The 21,528-nt window shown below is 38.4% G+C and overlaps 1 protein-coding gene across 2 annotated transcripts in view; it reads right to left on the bottom strand.

Annotated features, from left to right (window-relative positions):
• Positions 1-21,528, bottom strand: part of HTR2C (5-hydroxytryptamine receptor 2C) — a 629,177-nt gene that overhangs the window by 25,911 nt on the left and 581,738 nt on the right. For both annotated transcript variants that reach the window (XM_063431915.1, XM_063431916.1), the window contains exon 5: positions 4,089-4,289. In XM_063431915.1, coding sequence (XP_063287985.1) covers positions 4,089-4,289 — 201 coding nt within the window. The remainder of the gene's footprint in view (positions 1-4,088; positions 4,290-21,528) is intronic.

Raw genomic sequence — 21,528 nt, 5'->3', positions numbered from 1 at the left:
AGACCATCTTCTGATGGAACATATTCTACCCAGCTCCTGGCCCTGGGGAGATAGCGCAGCTAAGCAGACAAGGGCACATGTAGGAGTGTGGGGATAGATGCATGGGATTGGGAGAAAGAGTCTGTGGGTGTGATTATGTTCTGTGTAAGACAGTGTGGGGGAGGTCTTACCTCAGTGCCACTTGGGATTCGGGCCAGCAAACAGCTTCCCTCCCGCCCACCCTATAGTATATTTTGTCGCAGCTAGCCGGGGGTATGTCCTTGCCAATTGAGTTTGAGGTTACGTTTAAGTTTATGGAATGAGATGAACAAGTTTTTTAAGGTCTCAAACCTCCCCTGCTCCAAAGGTTAAACTTTAGGTTGCCTGAGGTCTCGTGCCCATCGAGCGTGGATAAGGTCGGCTGATGGCAGGCATTGGAAATATATGATTTTTATGACGAGGGGGGAGGTGAGAGGGAGTGGTGATTAGGAACCACTCCATGTTTTTATTGGCAAGGACGGTTGGATCACTGTATAACACTATGGGTGGAGTTATATATGTATATATGTTAATTATGCTTATTTATGTCTAATGTTTTGGTTACAGAAAAGAAGAGATTTACTAAATAAAGTTATGGATGTGTTATGCAGTAATTTAGTTTGTGATAATAAATGCTGTGGCCTGTTTCATCCATACTAAGTGGTCTGTCGTTACTGGGGGGTTTAATGGGGTTAGATTTTGTTCTAGGCTGCATCGCGATTCCCCACTACGTACATACATGTTACCTGCCTCTCCACCAGTTATAAGCAGAAGTAAGCAAACCATTACTGTAGTTATGTGAAACCACAATAGTATGCATTACAGAAATATATGTTTGTGTTCTGAAATAAAAGTCTGAAATGTGTTGCTTTATTTTTCAAATCCAATGAAGTTTACTTTGTGGAATGACTCAACTTGGACAACATGCAGGAATAGGAGAGAGATTTTAGAAGCAGAATTCAGTTTTTCTCTTTTTTTCTTTCTGCAATCCCATTAAATGGAATGTTAAACACGTTCCTAAAATAAACTGCACATTTATCAAAACAAACTTCTGAGTGTTCCAGGCAGGCATTTTAATTACATTCATATTTAAATAGAAAAAAAAAGTGTTCTCATTAGTTACTGATCAGACAGTGGATACTGAATTTCTTTACTTTAAGAATCATTAAACATTTCAGTCGAAATACTCTCATAGAGAAGCACAGGGACACAAGGTACATGCATGGCATTTGTTGCACTCCACCAGCACTACTCATTGAGAAGCATTGAGAAGCATTGAAACCAATGCCTTTCTATCAGAAGCTCTTACTCCCACTTTGAACTACAACGAGTGGAGCACGAGAACCTCTCAGCTATCTAGTTGACAGCCAGGAGGTGTTACTAATGGGATAGATGAAAGTGGAGAAGTGTCAATCACTTTTATAAAATAAGTCTTTAGGAACATGCAGTTAATTCCTAAAGCATTTTAACAAATTTAGAAGATTGGAGCGTCCCTCGTTTGTTAATGTGTATTAACGTCAATCGGAAGATAAAGGTAATTATTCAGCATCAGCAATTGTGGTAAAAAAAAAAAAAAAGAGTCCAGGGTCAAAAGAGCCAAACTTTAAAAACTGTTGGATTGCCGAATTTCATCTAAACAACTACGTTGAAATAAAATGTGCAAATTGTTTTCAGTTCACCAAAATGTACTTTTTAATCAGTGAACCTTAAATATAATTAATAAGAGATCTATTAAAGGGACACTATACAAACCTGCATTTCTAATACTATAGTGTTCTCCTCAATATTCAGATTCAGCCCCTAATAAACCTAATAAAAAAAATGCGGGAAAAAAAGGACTTACCTTTTATTCCAGAGCTGAGATCCCATCCCAGCAGCTGTCCAATCCACCTCCTTCAACACGCTGGTTCTTCATCTTATTACCCAATCCAATATCCCACACAGATGAGCATTGGGGATGAGAAGTGAATGCATGACCAGCGTCAAGCTTCTCTAGTCAAATGCTCCCTATGAGAAGACTTTGAAGTGGCTACCTGTAAGAGCCGAGTCTGGGTGTCTATAGTGTCCCTTTAAATGCCTTCATTTGCCTTCAGTCTTACCTATTTTCCCTCTCAAAGGTTGAAATGCATTACATATTTGAAGCAAGAATGAGAGATGTGAGAACATCTTTATATAACCTTATATCTTTATTTTTGTTAAAAAGTGTTTTTTTTTCAATCAAATTTCATTTATTTATTTTATTTTATTATTTGACTTTCTTTTTTTTTTATTTTACTTGTTTAAGCTTAAACAGGGCATTGGTGTTCTGCGGCGATTTGCCCATTGGGTGGCCCAAGCATTTAGGTCAGATGCTATGGCTATCTAAAATCGCAACCGGACCTCTGTTGTATGGAATGCTGGGAGGAAGTGACAGCACTTCCTCCGAGACAGAGCGCACTGGCATGAGGGAGAGAGGGAGCAGCGAGGACTGAGCAGCCGTTAGCACTAAAGACCCTCCTAAAGAAAAAAAGTGAACAGCAAATTTAAACATATGTGTGTGTGTCTATGTGTGTATGTGTGTGTGTGTACCTGTGTCAGTGTGTGTATCTACCAATGTGTGTAAATTTGTGTGGGTATGTGCCAGTTTCTGTGTCTGTGTGTCAATGTGTACGTCAGTGTGTGCATCTGTATCTGTGTGTGTATGTGCTAGTTTGTGTCTGTGTGTCAGTGTAACTGTCAGTGTGTGTATGTGTGTGTATGTGCCAGTGTATCTGTCAGTGTGTGTGTGTGTGTGTATGTGCCAGTGTGTGTATCATTGTGTCAGTGTGTGTGTATCTGTGTGCCAAGGTGTGTGTGCCCATCAGTATGTGTCTGTGTGTCAGAGTTTCTGCCAGTGTGTGTATCTGTGTGTCACTATGTGCCAGTGTTTGTATCTGTATGTCAGATTCATACACACACACACACACACAGATACACACTAATACACAGATCCACCCCCCTACACATACAAACACAGATACACTGGCACATACACACACATACACACAACTTGACACACAGATACACACTGGCATACAGATACACACTGTGTGTCAAGGTGAGTGTGTGTGTGTGTGTGTGTCAGTGTGTGTATCTGTGTGCTAGTGTGTATCTGTTTGTCAAGTTGTGTATGTCTGTGTGTGTTTATATGTGCCAGTGTGTATCTATGTTTGTATATGCCAGTGTGTGTATCTGTGTGTCAAGGTGTGTGTATCTGTATTTGTGTGTATATGACTGCGTATGTGTCGGTGTGTTTCTGTTTGTTAATGTGTAAGTATGTATGTGGTAGTACATGTACAGACATCTCAGCAATCAAACACCAACACAACATACACTCCTGCAAACACAAACATGACATAAAAAGACACCCCTGAACTCTAACTCAACTCCAAAATTATATACAAACACTCACACGCCAATACTACACACAAATGTACATCCACATTTAAAATCCAACGCTACATCCAAATACACCTCCGCACGCAAATGCTAACATTCTACACAAACACATGCCTCTATTAAAACGATAAAATTACATTACTGCAATGTGTTTACTATCTGTAGAAATTAGTGTATATATAGTAAAAAAAAACTAAAAAAACATTATACTCTGCTAATTAAAAGGTTTATGCAATGGCGCAAAATCGATTATTTTTTTTGGGGGGGGAGGGAAAGGAGGGGAAAGGTGGGGGGCTTCCACAATGTTGATACACTATGTCAAATGGTTCCACATGAAAAAAATTAATTGGGAACTCCTATTGTAGAGCACGTGATAAGTCATCATCTACAGTGAAAGCATTTAGATGGCTGGACATTTGCTCATTAGAATGTTGCACAGAAATACGCAACCTGCAAAATTATGTAGTAAAGATGTAAACATACATAAGGATGAAATGCTAGCTCTCTCCTGTCCTCTCTAAGAAACATATGAAGTATGAATGCACAAACCATGGTCACAAAGCAGTTACCAGTTCTCCGTGGTAATAGTTGAAAACAGGTAAATAATGTGTGGTTATTCCGTATTTTATAATACATGTGATCTTATTACTTACCCATTGATATAGTCCACACAGCCGCAATTTTCATCATAGCTTTAGTACGAGAGTTGAAGCGACTGTGCTCTATGGGATTACGTATTGCTACATAGCGATCTAGAGAGATTGCACAGAGATGCATTATTGATGCGGTAGAAAAGAATACATCCAATGAAATCCATACAGGGCACAGTTTCTGTGGCAAAGGCCACGCGTAATCTGAAATGAAACATGAAAACACAACCGTCATTATCAAGTTATTAAATCAAAACCATCAATCACATCATTTATATCATTATGTTATGTCCCCTCTGGTGTTCATTCTGGATGTATATTAATTCAGTCTGAGATACGAGTGTTCTTTTTATACTTGTGCCTTTTATGAACATTAAGAAAAAGATAAAACTGCGTTCAGTGTGCAAACGATACCGTTTCATTATGAGCTGTTTGTCAAGCAATGTTCTGTCTGCAATGAACATATCTGGATTTATTTATTTTCTGATATATAATGTGCCACAGTCATAATTTATTTCTAAAACCGCAAACTGTAGTGCATTTAAAGGAGCATTTCAAGCATCATAACCAATTTTTCCAATTTTAAAATGTTCAGTTCCTTTAATTGTTCTACCATTTACAGTTTGGTCTAGGACAATAGCCGTATGACAGTAACAGCACTTTAAACAGTTTAAAAACTTACAAAACTAGTAACATAAAAATAAGACATAAAGGAGTCAGCTTACTATAAAAATGTGCCTGTTTTCTTATGCCATTGAAGCAAATATGCCAAAATTATATTTACTAGCTGATCTATCTGAGCTGACCAGAGCTGAGTGGAAAACAGTCTCCAGGCAGATGTAAACTTCTCCATAGGAAACCAAAGGATGTTCAGTGAAATCATAGACATTGCAGAAATTGTGTGATCTAAAAACATATCTAGCAAAAATACTACTTCTAGAGAGACCATCCTTTGGTTCCTGTAGCTGTACACCACCGGTCAGGCTACGTAATGCAGACTGACTGGGCATACAGAGTACTTCGCTACTTAATTGGTCACAAAAATGCTGTTTATAAAGTGCAAATTTTTGGTTGCAATTTTTACTGAACAAGAAAAACAAGGGCTGTCTCGTTGGTTTAATTAAGCTGAGTGCTCTCTAGCAAAATTAAAGGGTTTCTTCACGCGTCATGACAGGTGATTTGAAGTGGTCATGGTGCCTGGAGACTGTATGTGCAGCATACTATTTTGAATCGTTGCACATACAGAGTTTAGCACCTCTACTGCCAGAGGTGTAACTCTACCTTAAGCAATGTCACTGGGGAGTCATCAGCCAGCCGAGTTCTAGGATGGCTAATATCAATTCTGTGCATATTTCTATGCACAGATGTGAATTTATTGACTGAGAGAGGTCAGCTGATACTCAGAGCCAATGAATGGAGATGTCCTTGCAGCTCTGCAGAAGCTGGACGTGCATCATCACAAGAGGAATTACCCAACAGGCTGTAGAGGTTATGACTCTTGGAGTAACCATTCAAAGAAAAAAGTTAATTTAACCAAATTGGAATGCAACCATACGGTCCAAAATTATCTTGAATTAAATATGAAATTGCGGAGACAATAGTTAAATGATTTTGAGTAAACATCCAAAAATGCATTTTGTAATTCAATGCAGCATTTATACTCAAGACTTAAATTCAGAGTGAGTTAAATTATTGACACATCATAGTGTTAGGAATACAAATATGCATCCCTAAAGTTATAATGCTCTAGTCACCGTTTAGGTGGACGGGCCTGTGCTGCAGGGTTAAAAAATTGATTTTACATTCCTTTTCTCCCTTGCAATGCTGGCCTCCTTGGTGAAGTCCACTTCTTTGGCTGAGATCATCGGGATTCATGATCTCAGCCAATCCAATGCTTTCCCATTGGTTTTTAAACTTTCCCATTGGAGAGCATTGGGGGGGCTAGTGTGCATGTGCGGCAAAACGCCACACTGCGCCAATCAGATGGTCTTTCAGAAACTATCCAACAGAAATAGTGGAGTTTAAATTTACTAACTTGCAGAAGCACCTCTAGTGGAGGTCAATATGAGGCAGATTACCCTGCAAAAAAAAACATACAATTCCTGCAGAATGGCAATGTTTTCAGCTGGAGGGTTAAAAAGGAGAGAGCTTGGCACCCAGACTTCTTCATTGAGATGAAGTGATCTGGGTGCCAAAAGAGTTCTTTTAAGTCCACAGTATTATTTGATATGTCTTGGTTATTTTTTTTTTTTAAATACATTTTGTAAATGGTTAGCCCTGAAACATTAGTGAGGGATCTATAAGTGCACAAGCAGAAAATTCAGTAAATAATTCATCAAAGAGCTATATTTTAGCATTTCTGTTTCCTAAACTGGAGATTAAATGATTCAAAATGACACAGTCTAATCAGTAAATCCTTCAGATTGAAGCTGCTCCAGCGAACATTCTGTATAACAATATCGGCCTCTCCAGTGATGCTGAGGTTAAGTTTCAGCATATTATAGGAATGAAAAAAGTCGGATAAAAAAGGAGCTCTCCAGCTGTGAAAGCCGTTTTATGAAAATATGCCAAATCTAAATCCTTTAGTTCTGATTAAAACCCTTCTGTAGAGAATAATTCCAATTTAGACATTTTAATGCACTTTAACAAAATGAAGGGTAAATGAATGAGAATGAAGGGGGAGATCACAATCACTGATAAAATGTTAATTGGGAAGATAAGTGGCAGAAAACCTTTAGTGAAGCATGGACACCCTATGGCATTATGATAGGTATAAAGACATTAAATCAAAAGGTCTTGTATTCCGTTTGTATGTTTTGTTTTTAGTATTTTACAGGATTTTACAGTATTTTAAATCCGAGCAATGCTTTGACATTTGTCTGGCAAAGAAAAGGTTAATTCTCTCTTTCTCTTATCTTCATGTAGGTATGCACATATTAATATGCTGATAGCAGTTAGCTTTAATTAACTTCTTTTGATTATTTTACAATTATATGAGTGGGACCACTTGAATCTTACCGTAACATTTAAGAGCGATCCTACGCGTCCAAACTTAGACGTAGACAATAAACACTTTCAAGTAATACTTAATCAAGGATGAGCTAGGATAAAAACCAAGTAAGCAATTATCCACTTCTCTGTATTGGACGAAAATACTATTCTAATATTTTTTTTTCATATCTGCAAGCCTCCTTATGTCAGACAGAAGACAGACATTTTCAGATAATTTAAACAGTAGATGCATATCATGCATTTAATTTTGCTCTGAAACCCTGAAGAGAACACTCCAAGCACCACCACCACTACAGATCACTGGTGCATGGTCTCCCCCCCCACCCCCCAAGTAAGATAAGCCAAACCATTTTTTAAATCGTTTGACATTTACCTGGGGCCACACTCGCAACCTCCACTGGGGACACTGGTGAGCTGGAAGTCCCTAAGCAGGAACTTATGTTAACTCTTCCAAGTGATGCACTGCTTCAAGCAACATCTCCAAACCCTCTGTACAGGATTGCTGGGACTGTTCCTTTCTGGGTCTCATACCCAGATATACTGTGACGTCACATGGCTTGTCATAGAGAATCATTGCATGCAATGATTCCCTATGACAAGAGAATCCATGGTGGATCGAGGTGGGCACTGCATATGCGCTGCGCCTATGGTCTCCAATGCTCTCTATGAGGAGCACTGAATTGAGTCATCATCCAGGATGGCGGTATGTAAGGAGGAGTAGAGGAATGGATAAAAGTTGAGTAAATTAATTTTGTTAATTTTTTTTAAATGTGCACACGGTGGGGCCCTACAGATTTTGTGATCATAACTCTATAGTTATCAATTGTCTATTACACTATTACACCGATTTAGAGCAGTGTTTTGGATTGCATGCTTGTTTGAAAAGTACCCTTGCCATCTTTTGTTCTGTACGTCTAGAGATATTTTAATCACTTTACACTTGCTTATATATTTCTTTTTTATTTCTGTAACACTTTTAAAGCAGCAGTCTCACATACCGGGCAAAGACCCCCAAGGCGAAATGTTCAGTTGTATGATGGGGTCTAGGGGGGGTTAGCAGCTAAAGATATATAGTTATCTATTGTATCTACCACCATATTTCTTCAGCTCCTGGGAGCTTTGTCAGAAGATCAGGAATACTAAAATTCATGCAATGGAAACTGTGATAAGTATGATCCATCAAAATTATTTTTAATTGTCCTTATATTTATGACTACAATGTGTGGAATCAGTCAAATATTACAAGCATAGTGCATATTGTCAGTATGATGCATTATAATAAAACTAAACATCATTATGCAATGCATAAACAGTATAACGAGATCTTCTAAATGCTAGAGTAATGAGAAACCAGATATTAAGGGGTTTATTCACTTAACAGTAACCGACAAGGGATTCCGTCAAGATTCGCACATCACATCTCACTATGAATAATTCTCTCAGTGAGTTAAATAATTGCATCATGTTATAATACAAAAACACCATCATTTATATGGCCAGTCTGTTATTCTTTTTGTCATCAGTTATAACGCAAAATATTTATATAAAAAAAAAAGATTAGATTTACTATCTTTTTTCATTCATTCATTCAGATCAATAGATTTTAACTGCTTCCTTATAAACTCTGCAGGGTGAATTTCATTCTGCCTTTCAAAATTCGCATATTTTAATCTAATTTCAGATTCCACCCAGCAGAAATGCCAGTTTCTCTGCCAGGGCTCTGTTTAGTCCTACTGCACAAAGCAGAGAAACTGTAAATCACAGCTCACAGCTAGAGTACATGAGTTCCACCACAGTACATGAGCTTCTAGGGATCCAAAACATTGGCTACAATTTAGCACCCAGGAAAGACGAGGAAGACATACATGCTTGTGCAAACTGCAGGATATTTTGGAGTCTGTAATAACAGATTGCAATGCCTTGTATTATTTATATGTCAGGTTTTAGCCAACCAATCGTAGCTACTATATGTAGATAGTATAATTATATACAGACTTAATATTACCATCTTAATTACACTTTGGGGAAGATGCATCCCAAAAAATAAAATCAGGTTTCTAATTAATTAAAATTCTGGTTCTTGCTTTCAAATCTCTACATAATGCTGCTCCCACCTATCTATCCTCCCTAATACACAAGTATGTCCCATCTAGGTCCTTACGATCTGCTGAAGACTTACGTCTATCTTCTGTCCGTACTCCCACCTCTGATGCTCGCCTTCAAGACTTCTCCAGGGCTGCACCGTTCCTATGGAACTCACTTCCCTCGTCCGTTAGAAGCTCACCCAGTCTCCACTCCTTCAAAAAATCATTAAAAACCCACGTCTTCATAAAAGTGTATCAATTAAACTGTTAATAGCTCCCGACTGATTCCACTTTTGCAACTGTCATTAGTCTAATACTATCCTTACCTTTTGTGTCACTTTACCCCACTCACTCTAGCATGTAAGCTCATTGAGCAGGGCCCTCAACCCCTCTGTCCCTGTGTGTCCAACTTGTCTGGTTACAACTACATGTCTGTTCGTCCACCCATTGTAAAGCGCTGCGGAATTTGTTGAAGCTATATAAATAATAATAATAATAATGAAATACCCATAAACAAGGTATTTATATTTTTTCCACAATTACATTATTACTACTCTTTTACTAATAATTGAGACCATGTTAAATGATAAGTAATACTCTATAATTTGGATTCCAATATTGTTGAATGGGTAAGGCAGTGGCTGAGTGACAGGCAACAGAGGGTTGTAGTCAATGGAGTATATTCAAAGCATGGGCTTGTCACCAGTGGGGTACCTCAGGGATCTGTACTTGGACCCATTCTCTTTAATATTTTTATTAGTGATATTGCAGAAGGTCTTGATGGTAAGGTGTGTCTTTTTGCGGATAATACTAAGATATGTAACAGGGTTGATGTTCCAGGAGGGATAAGCCAAATGGCTAATGATTTAGGTAAACTAGAAAAATGGTCAGAGTTGTGGCAACTGACATTTAATGTGGATAAGTGCAAGATAATGCATCTTGGACGTAAAAACCCAAGGGCACAGTACAGAATATTTGATAGAGTCCTAACCTCAACATCTGAGGAAAGGGATTTAGGGGTGATTATTTCTGATGACTTAAAGGTAGGCAGACAATGTAATAGAGCAGCAGGAAATGCTAGCAGAATGCTTGGTTGTATAGGGAGAGGTATTAGCAGTAGAAAGAGGGAAGTGCTCATGCCATTGTACAGAACACTGGTGAGACCTCACTTGGAGTACTGTACACAGTACTGGAGACCCTATCTTCAGAAGGATATTGATACCTTAGAGAGAGTTCAAAGAAGGGCTACTAAACTGGTTCATGGATTGCAGGATAAAACTTACCAGGAAAGGTTAAGGGATCTTAACATGTATAGCTTGGAGGAAAGACGAGACAGGGGGGATATGATAGAAACATTTAATACATAAAGGGAATCAACACAGTAAGGGAGGAGACTATATTTAAAAGAAGAAAAACTACCACAACAAGAGGACATAGTCTTAAATTAGAGGGACAAAGGTTTAAAAATAATATCAGGAAGTATTACTTTACTGAGAGGGTAGTGGATGCATGGAATAGCCTTCCAGCTGAAGCGGTAGAGGTTAACACAGTAAAGGAGTTTAAGCATGCGTGGGATAGGCATAAGGCTATCCTAACTATAAGATAAGGCCAGGGACTAATGAAAGTATTTAGAAAACTGGGCAGACTAGATGGGCCGAATGGTTCTTATCTGCCGTCACATTCTATGTTTCTATGTTTCTATAATTTCTATATATTTTGTTTCACCACCCATCATTTCTAATGATGTGAGCTTCAAATAAATGATTTCAAATAAATGTAAAACGTATGTAAATATATAAAATTTACATTTTAGAATATCTTACCTTACTTGGCACTCTGGATATGAACTTGTTGTTCTGTCTTCAGTTACCATTCTAACTATTTATTTTGGGTTTTAAATAAAAATTGTATTTCTTTTGTTATATATACATTATTTTAAGAAGATAAGATGTTCTTGCCTAATTGCATGGATTCCCATATCCTAATTACAGTTTGACTATAATGCCAAAGTAGTCCAACAATTAAAGTAGACAATTAAAGTTTAATAATACTATGCAATATATAATATATTATAGTAGTCTACTGGCTCAGTGGCGTAACTACTAGGGGGCGATGGTGCGGCTCCCCCGGGTTCAAACATGGGGAAACTGCCGGCAAAATACCATAGCTTACATCCTTGCTATCTAGTGCCATAGACAGTTTTTGGCACAAAAATAGTAGTGAGGAGCCGAACTGAAGGGCAGCAAATTTCTCTTGATTGTCTTTCTCCCTCTATTTGCAGAATTGCTGAAAGTTTACTTCCTCATTTAAAGGCATCTTACTTTTGACATAGTTGCTGTAATACACAAAATACTTACTTTAGCAGAGCCTGATGATGGTAGATAAAACCCGCTGTTGCAGTTAACCTTAAATATGATCTTTTGTGTGTGTTAAGTAGTTTTTTTTTTAACAGCAATTTAATTTTAGTTTACTATGGCAACTCACCCGTGGCACAGACAGGGGCACAGTGATTTTCATGGCCAATAACTCTATTGATAATCAATACTAATATTAATACTCATATTGTTCATTCATTAAATAAATTGTATCCAAATAATATAGTCTTTACATGTGTAGAATTAGTCTTTCAACCAGAGGGACATGGTGGATGTTGTTCTGCCCCTGTACTGGCTTAATGGTTTTCACTGTGCTTTTTCTATGTATCTTATTCTGAAGATTAGATTGTATGGAAATTACCCAGGAAACGTCCTGGCCCAATAGATGGATAGATATATTTGGCATGTTCTATTTAACAAGGAATATGGTATAGCTCAACTATTAATAGATCAAAACCGACTTTTAACAACCGACTAAATTAATGCATTTGTTGCTTACTCTGATGGTGATAATAGTTCATTACAAAGTTTAATTTACATTTTTAATAGCACTTGTTAATTAGAAGAAAGGAAACACTAACAGAGAAAATTACAATTGACTTTCCTGGGTTAAAGCATTTATTTTCCCTTTATTTAAGGTCAAACAATCTTGCAGAAGATCATTTGGATAATTATTATTTTTATTTGTTGCATCAGCAATTGAAATGACTTGGTCACAGCCTGAATCTGCATTTTCAAACCCTCATCTATCTTGCTTTCTTTGGGAAAGGGAATATTTAACAGCTAGGCTTCCAATGTGATGGGCAAATCATTGTCACTTGTGAGATTTTTCCTCAATCAAACAGCTAACAAAACGTTCGCTATTGGTTGTGCTATATACATTTGTTTTTGTTTTTTTAACACTCATGTTCCTTTTTTTTATTTTTTATTTTTATTTACATGCCCTGTAGCTCTTTACTTACATCTGCTATAAAAGCATTTAGTGGGGCGGCGTCACAAGGACCCGTTACTTCCAGTGAAGTGACTGTCCCACTTTAATTAATAAGATCAGGTCCTATGAGATCTTTTCTGTGAACAATTTATTGATTTTGTCTAGCAATATGACTAGTCTTCATGCTTTGGAGCATTCACCACATACTTCTTGACAGAGCTAACAGCTTTCTGAGATAACATCTTTACTTATCACAAAAAGTGCTTACATGCTTAACTGATTAAAGTGACACTCTAGGCACTATATCCATTTCATCGCATTGAATTGAGGTGCATAGAGTCCCCAGGTTCTCCCTCCATTCAGTGTCAAATAATTTTTGAGCAGCTGAACACTAAATAAGGGTCCCTGGCCACCCACAACCCGAGACCTACTGGAGATATACCTAAGCAGAGCAATGGGCATTGTGATAGGCTGAAAGTATTTAGCTGGTGACCTCAACCAATCACAGCCACCCATTGCTGCTCATGCTAATGCTTCCTCATTAGCTCAAAGAACACAAAGTGGAGGGGTGGTTGAAAACGCTAATTTAGCTTAAAAAAACAGTTTAACATTGAATGGAAGGACAGCTGCAGGAAACCTGAGACACTATATCACTGATGTGTGGCCATTAGAATGCCCCCCCCCCCCCTTTTTTTATTTTGTGGACCCCATCCCTTGCCACAGGTTGGGACAGAGAGGTTCACAGATTTGCGTTTAATCAGAGGTCAATTTATTTAATGTAAAGTCCCCCACCGAAGCTCACTCGGTCCTCACCTCTGTTATTTTAAAAGCCCCATTCCCACGGGATTGGGCATTTCTTGCTACTGACCAGCAATGGCTGCCTAGTCGCTAATATTAAACATTTAGTAGATATGTAGTTAGGTAGGTAAAAAATAAACTCCCTAATAATAATTTGAAGATCATACTGACACCCGTAGGCTTTTTAAAATATTTTTTTTATTTTTTTTATTTTTTTATTATTTAATTTGGCAGATGGCTAGCAAGCTCTGTCCAGCCCACACAATATTATTATTATTATTATTGCCATTTATATAGCACCAACAGATTCTGTAGCGCTTTACAATATTATGAGAGGGGGGATTTAACTATAAATAGGACAATTACAAGAAAACTTACAGGAACTATAGGTTGAAGAGGACCCTGCTCAAACGAGCTTAAAGTCTATCGGAGGTGGGGTATGAAACACATTAGGACAGGAAATAACAATCAAATAAGGTGGGAGTGAGGCAGAGCTGGAGGAGAGAGTAAAGTGCTGCCCTTTAGGAGAGAGCAAAAGACAGGTATGTGAGGTAGAGGTTACTCTGGGAGGCAATAAGCTTTCCTAAAGAGATGGGTTTTAAGGCCCTTCTTAAACAATTGAAGACTAGGGGAGAGTCTGATGGCGGTACGCAAGCTATTCCATTGGAAGGGGGGGCCGCCCACGAGAAGTAATGCAAGCGTGAGTTGGCCGCACAAGTGCGAGCAGCGGACAGGAGAAGGTCACGGGCAGAGCGGAGAGATGTATGGGTTAGCACTTTGATTTGACTCCTATAGGGTACAGGAAGCCAATGTAAGGACTGACAGAGGGGTGAGGTGTGAGAGATCCGACTAGAGAGGAAAATCAGTCTGGCGGCAGCATTCATTACAGACTGTAGTGGAGCAATACGGCTCTTGGGAAGACCAATTAGGAGAGTGTTACAATAATCCATTTGGGAAATTATTTGAGCATGGACAAGCTCCTTGGTAGCATCTTGTGTAAGAAAGGGGTGGATACGGGCTATGTTTTTAAGATGGAATTTACAGGATTTGGCAACATACTGGATGTGAGACTCAAAGGTGAGGCCAGAATCAAGTATGACGCCAAGACAGCGTGCTTGCAAGGACGGACTTATGTGGATACCACTAACTTGAAGGGAAAGCGAAAGAGGAAGATCAGTATTAGCAGGAGGAAAGACAAGGAGCTCAGTTTTAAAGAGATTGAGATTCAGAAAGCGGGAGGACATCCAGTCAGAGATGGAAGAAAGGCAAGCTGTGACACGTTGCAGGAAGGCAGGGGAGAGGTCTGGGGAGAAGAGATATATCTGGGTGTCATCAGCGTACAGGTGGTAGTGGAATCCAAATTAGGTAATAAGTTTGCCAAGAGAGGCAGTATAAAGAGAAAATAGAAGGGGACCAAGGACAGAGCTTTGGGGTCTCCAACCGAGACAGAATGAGGGGAGGAGGTATCATTAGAAAAGAAGACACTGAATGAGCATTGGGAGAGATAAGAGGAAAACCACGAGAAGACAAAGGCAGCAGAGAGGTCAAAAAGAATTAGTGTGTACTAGTGGCCTTTGGATTGAGCTGCGATTAGGTCATTAGTAACTTTGATAAGAGCAGTCTCAGTAGAGTGGAGATGGCAGAAGCCAGATTGAAGAGTGTCAAGGAGAGAGTTGGAATTGAGGAAGTGAGACATACGGGTAAAGACAAGTCTTTCCAAAAGCTTTGAGGAAAAATGGAGCTGGGATATGGGACGATAGTTAGAGGGGGAGGATGGGTCAAGAGATGTTTTTTTCAGGATAGGTACTACAGTGGCATGTTTAAGGTCAGCAGGGACAATGCAAGAAGAGAGAGCAGTTGAAGGTGTGTGTTAAGGAAGGCATAAGACAGGGGGGAGAGATCTTATAAGGTGGGATGGGACAGGGTCGACCGCGCAAGTGGTGGGGCAAGAGGAAAGGAGAAGAGCAGCCACCTCTTGTTCAGTAGCTGGGGAGAAAATCTAAAGGGTAGGAAAGGCATGATCTACCTGTGGTTGAGAAAGAGAACGGTAAGGTGGGGAGAATTCTTTCCTTAGATGTTCAATCTTGTTGGTAAAGTAGCATGCAAAGCTATTGGCTGTAAGGTTAGTTTGGGGGATGGCCACAGTAGAGCAAAGAAGAGAATTAAAGATGTCAAAGAGATTGCGGGAGCATGAAAAGTATGACTGTTTGGCGAGGGCAAGGGCTGCGCTGTATGAATACAATATGAATTTATAATGGAGATAGTCTGCTTGGGTGCGAGACTTCCTCCAGGAGCATTCAGCACAACAGGAGCATCTTTGCAGATAGTGTGTTGATTTAGTATGCCTTGGTTGGGGGGTGTGTCCTCCTTGAGGTGCATGTTTGGAGTGGGGATGCAGCGTTCAAGGTGAGGGTTGTGTTATATGTTGAGATGGCCAATGAGGGACAGGAGAGGGAAGGGATGGATTGTAGTTGTGAATAAATATAACCTGACAGCTGCTGGAGGTCAATAGAATTAAGGCTCCTCCTGAGTTGAGGGGGGTTAGGCTGAGGTTGTTGGGTGAGGAGGTACTTGAGAGCAAACGATAAGAGGTGGTGATCAGAGAGAGGAAATGGACTGTTGCAGATATTGGATACTGTACATGCATAAGAGAACATGAGGTTGAGGATATTGCCAGCTAAATGGGTGGGAGAATCAGCCCATTGTGATAGCCCTAGGGAGGAAGTAATTGAAAGTAGTTTAGATGCTGCTGAGGTCAAAGGTTGGTTAATGGGAATATTGAAGTACCCGAGAATTAGGGATGGAATATTAGAAGAGAGGAAGTAGAGTAGTCAGGCAGCAAAGTGGTCAAGGAAGAGGAGAGGGGAACCAGGGGGGCAATAAATAATGGTAATGTTAGCAGAGAAGGGTTTGAAAAGGCAAATCGAATTAATTTCAAATGATGGGAAAGAGAGGGAAGGGTGGATAGAGGTTTGAAGAAGCAGTGAGGTGAGAGGAAAAACCCTACACCACCACCTTTACATTTAGAGTGTCTTGGATGGTGGGTAAGTTGAAGATCACCAGAGGATAAAGATGCAGGGGTAGGAGTGTCAGAGGGGAAGAGACATGAAAAGGTCGTGGAGAGCAGTGGATTTTGTAATATTGCAAACAAAGCATGCATTCCAGTGGGCAGTATAGAAGGAGGATTTAGAGGAAGAGTAACATGAGATGGGTATGAGGTTGGTGTGTTTCCTTGAGTTAGTACGTTCTGGGTTTGCTGAGATGGGACACATAATTAACTTTTGCATTACCCAGTTTTTTTGTTTTTTTTTGTTTTACTATTTGCATGTTGGCTGCTCGCACTGCCAGCAGATTCACTATTTGGATTTTTAAAATCAACTGTCCAGGTTCATTCAAAGCCTACAATGCAAAATCCGGACATTGTTAAATAGTCAATATGTTTTGCCCCTTTTGTATGGAGCTATTTGGAGTTTAGTGAATAAAGTTATCTGTAAATTGAGGGCATATTGTAAATCATTTTGTACAACTACCATACTGTATGAAAACAGCTACTGAGGTCCAATGATAGCTATATATATTTATTTTAAATAGCATTCATTTTAAAAATGTCAATTTACAAAAGAAGCAGGAGGCCATAAAACAATGTCATAATTCTAGAACTAGGTAGTTGGCTGACAGGCAGCATTTATTAGGCTCAATATCAATTTACTAAATTAATTTTTGTGGCTCTTTTTTATTTGCAGGATTTCCTGGCTTAATAGGCAATTAAATGCTCACTTTACTTTTAACAAGTAGAATTATTTACAGAAACAGTTGATGATTAGCAACTGTGAAGGTCTAAATTAATAAGGGTCAATGCCGAGCACAGTGTACCTGCAAGGTTCAGGAGAAACTCCTTTCCAGAACACATTATTTACTCAGAAAATGAATCACAGGACATGCTTATCATTTTATATTGCGTTAGTTATTTTTAGAATGTTTAACTTTGCACTTTGTTTTGTATTACAATTTTAAACCACAATGCAAGTCTCATGTAGAGTGTATTATTACAATGTAAAATTGAATATTAAGAATTGCAGAACCAAATATGCCTGTGCTGACATACACATTGTTTTAAAGTAATTACATTTTATACTATTGTTAAACCTGCTATATAATCATCAATTATAATTTTGTGAGTCTTGTACAGTGGAAAACTCCTTTTCAATTATCTTATTAAAGGATGTTGTAACGGATCACCTGGCACCTCGACTGGGTACCTCCGTTGAAGGATGCTCCTAGCGTTTCCTGAGGACTTCAAGCACTGCAGCAGACACCATAACCACCGTAGACTCCTCCAGAGATCAAAACAGGAACAAGTGTTTACCAGAGCTTAGCAGTGATTCAGCAAGGGAGTATAACAAGCATAGCGATCCCTTGTAGCAGATTACATTTTTAATTCATAACCCAAGTCAGTAGATTGAATAAAATGTACCAAATCACAAAATACAGTAAATGGGAATCTATAACATAATGGAAGATAAAATAATACAACATGACCTGCATTAAAGAAGAAAGCATGCATTCGACATAGCTCTGTTAGAAAGCCTATTGGTTGCAGTACCTGTTACGTCCTTTAGGACGATGGTTTCAAATGATGGATTGGGACTTTTACCAATTGAAAACTGCTAAAGATTACCAAATACCATGATAAGGTATTTGGAGTGTGAACGTAAGTTGAGCTTACTTGAAGAAAGGGATTTTTGATGATTATTTTCATCAAATTTGAGAAATTTGAGGTTGGAGAAAACAAAAGGTTCTGGTGTTATAGAAGTGAATTTCCAAATCTAGACCAAAGTAGATGAATTCGAAATATTCTTAAAGTGAAATCTGTTTTCAGTTTGGCTATTTGGGCCTTAAATTCACTTTGATTTCCTTGCAATTTTCACATTAATGAATGACCCCGTCAGAAAACAGGTCTGTTAGGAGCTTCCTATGTGTAATAAATCCCAAACAAACTATGTCAGTAGAAATTTCAGAGGACACGAAGCAGCCATGTTTGAATTAATTATACTTGTGCTACACTGTTGCACATATATTGTAAGTGTACTTAAGCGTAAATTGAAACTTCTATGCATGTAAATAAATCCACAAAAAAAAAACTAAATTCAGTGCACAATGACAGATGTGAGTTTTGTAAACAATTCTAAATTCCAATTACAAAAAGGACCTTGTACTCTGTGTGAATTTATTTGCAGGATCTCCATATTTACTGACTCCATAACCTTGCAAGGATTTCAAGTGTCAAATATATGTCTCCAACTGAGCATGTTTTCGTATTTACAAACAGCCTCTCTGACCATTTCAGCTGGTTGCTCATAATTCACCACGTCTTCGAGCGTTGTTATAGATGAAAAGCCAAAGACTGTTTGATTTGCTATTTATCTTCGGCTAATGTATTTTCCTGAGGGTCACTCTTCACATATTGCAAGCGACAAATATTTACGGGACCCAAAAAAAAAAAAAAAAAACATGATAGAGGCTCAAAGCTTAACAGCATGAAACAAATTCTGACATAAAGTAAAAAAAAAATAGACACCCTGTCCAATTATCATGTGAAATGTCGTTGAAAGAGGAAATGTGTATGGACTGTACAGAATGTTTGGAACATAGATCATTAGTTATGTCAGTCAATGAAATTACCTATGACATTGTAAAAGAACAGACACAAATGCAATAATACAAACTAATAGAAGCTTTAAGTACAGCAGGCTAACTCTATTCTCTAAGCTGAGGCAGGAAACTGTGCGACGACTTGACAACTCTGGAACTTGACAAGAACTGGTCATAAAACTAATTATTTGCCCAAGATGCACGGAGACCTCGCTAATTACTGAGTTGGATGATACAGATATAGACCACAGATTACTCTTCTAATATGGTTATCAGCTGCCTATTACTGATAAGGCCTATAAAGTCCAAAGCAATCTTCTGAATGTTGTACCTGTCATGCAGAGGAAACATGTCTGCTATTTTGGTGCAGGAATGTCCCTTCGGGCGGGATCTGTCTGATATGTTAATGATATGAGTTATATTCTTGATAGGTGTTAGAATTCTTGTGAGACATCCTGAGTTAGAACTATAACCGAAGGGCAAGAGCTTAAATGTTTATCATTTCTCTAGTGTCCCTGACACTTTGTTACAGACTGAGTAAACAATGATTGGAAAATGTAGGCTAAAATCACCTGGTTGGAAATATTTACGATTTTAGGGATAAAGTTTGGCATGTGTCATTTGTGAACTCAAAGAAGCTCACAGCTTAGTGAACATAGTCCAAGTACCCTTTTTCCCTCGATTAACTACTAGTACCTCTTTCAAGTCTGCTAACACTCTTCCTACACGCTTAGAGAATTTGTTGCTTTTGATTATGTCACAGATTTCCATAGCACTATAACTCATAATAATATTTATTAATTTGCAACATGTGTGATAATTAATTGGTCTACGCAGTCTGAGCACATACAGTGCATGATAGCATTTTCTCCAGACTGGCAACTTATAAAGCACATTGTTGTTACTGTGTGTATCGAAGTGGTTATAAAACCGTGTATGTTATATGTGTGGCTCTAATAGATCATCTTAATTGCTCAAGCCGGGACCCCAATATAAAATTAACAACTAAAAATTTCAACTTTCAGAAAGAGATATGGAGACTTCAGAAAATACATTTAACAGTCTTCACCTGAGCCACTTAGATGTCAGTTGACAGTTTGTTAACAGGGTGTGTAGGTCATGTAGTTATACTTTGTGCTATGGTGGCGAATGTTGGATGTGGTGTATACATAGTGTAATTATACATTGTGTTGTGGTGGTGTAGGTAGGATTTTGTCTGTAGATCATTTAGTTGTAGACTTGTTCACTGTAGAAAAATATGACCATATTGATTTGCTAACAAAAAAAACAACGGTTTGGTTAAACCCAATTCCATCCATGTTTTTCAGTTCTGATGAATTCCCCATGCAATTGTTTCAGGAACAATAATTTGGGCAAACCAAATTGACATAAAAATGTGTACTGCAAAAAAAAAAAAAAATATAATATATATATATATATATATATTTTTTTTTTTAAATCAGTTTCCCCTGCACTTATTTTTAGGCAAAACACTATTGAAATAGCTTAATCATTACTCGTTTTCTTGTTTGGCCATATGGCAATTCGGAAACTGTAACACAAAACTGAAACACAAAATTGAATGCACAAGTCTAATACTTGTGTTATGGTGGTGTACATAGGATGTGGTATGTAGGATGGGTTATGGTGGTGTAGGCAGTAATTGGTGTGTAGGTGGTATAGTTATAAATTGAGTTATGGTGGTGTAGGCAGTAATTGGTGTGTAGGTAGTATAGTTATAAATTGTGTTATGTTGATGTGGGTAGGATCTGGGGGTTCACTTTGTAGTGATTGTAAACCTTCCTTGTAGATCTGTTTTGTAAATCCAAAAGCTTAGTACTTTTAACCTCTTCATGCTTACACTTATTCTACTGTCTAGTTTTTAGGGGATTAGGTACTACTGTGCCATTATAATTTCCCAATCCTAGCTTGTAGGATCACTATAGGGTCAGGAACACAAACATTTATTCCTGACCCTATACTGTAAAAACCACAATCTAGCCCCCCTGGGCCCCTCATGCCTCCCTAAATATAGCAAAATCTTACTATATTCAAGCCTGAAGCTGTAACTCTGCATGCTGTTTGCCTCAGAAAAACAAGCAGTCTGCTGACATCATAAGAAGTCGTAGCCTGATCAAATCACAATGCTTCTCCATAGGATTGGCTGAGACTGACAAAGAGGCAGATCAGGGGTAGAGCCAGCATGATTCAAACACAGCTGGCCAATCAGCATCTCCTTGTAGAGATGAATTGAATCAATGAATCTCTATGAGGAAAGTTCAGTGTCTGCATGCAGAGGGAGGAGACACTGAATGTTTGGATGCATTTTAGGCAGCCATGACCCAGGAAGGATCTCTAACAGCCATCTGAGGAGTGGCCAGTGAAGTTAGGCTGTAATGTAAACACTGCATTTTCTCTGACAGTGTTTACAGCAACAAGCCTGAAGGTAATGATTCTACTCACCAGAACAAATTCAATAAGCTGTAATTGTTCTGGTGACTATAGTGTCCCTTTAAATATAAACAATTTTTTCGGTTACTTTACTTGCTTCCCTTATTACGTAAAACATTTTTCATCCCAGGAGGGGCAGC

This window comes from Pelobates fuscus, chromosome 9 (assembly GCF_036172605.1).
Source record: "Pelobates fuscus isolate aPelFus1 chromosome 9, aPelFus1.pri, whole genome shotgun sequence".
Classification (NCBI taxonomy): Eukaryota; Metazoa; Chordata; class Amphibia; order Anura; family Pelobatidae; genus Pelobates; species Pelobates fuscus.
This window is presented reverse-complemented; position numbering and strand designations above follow the sequence as displayed.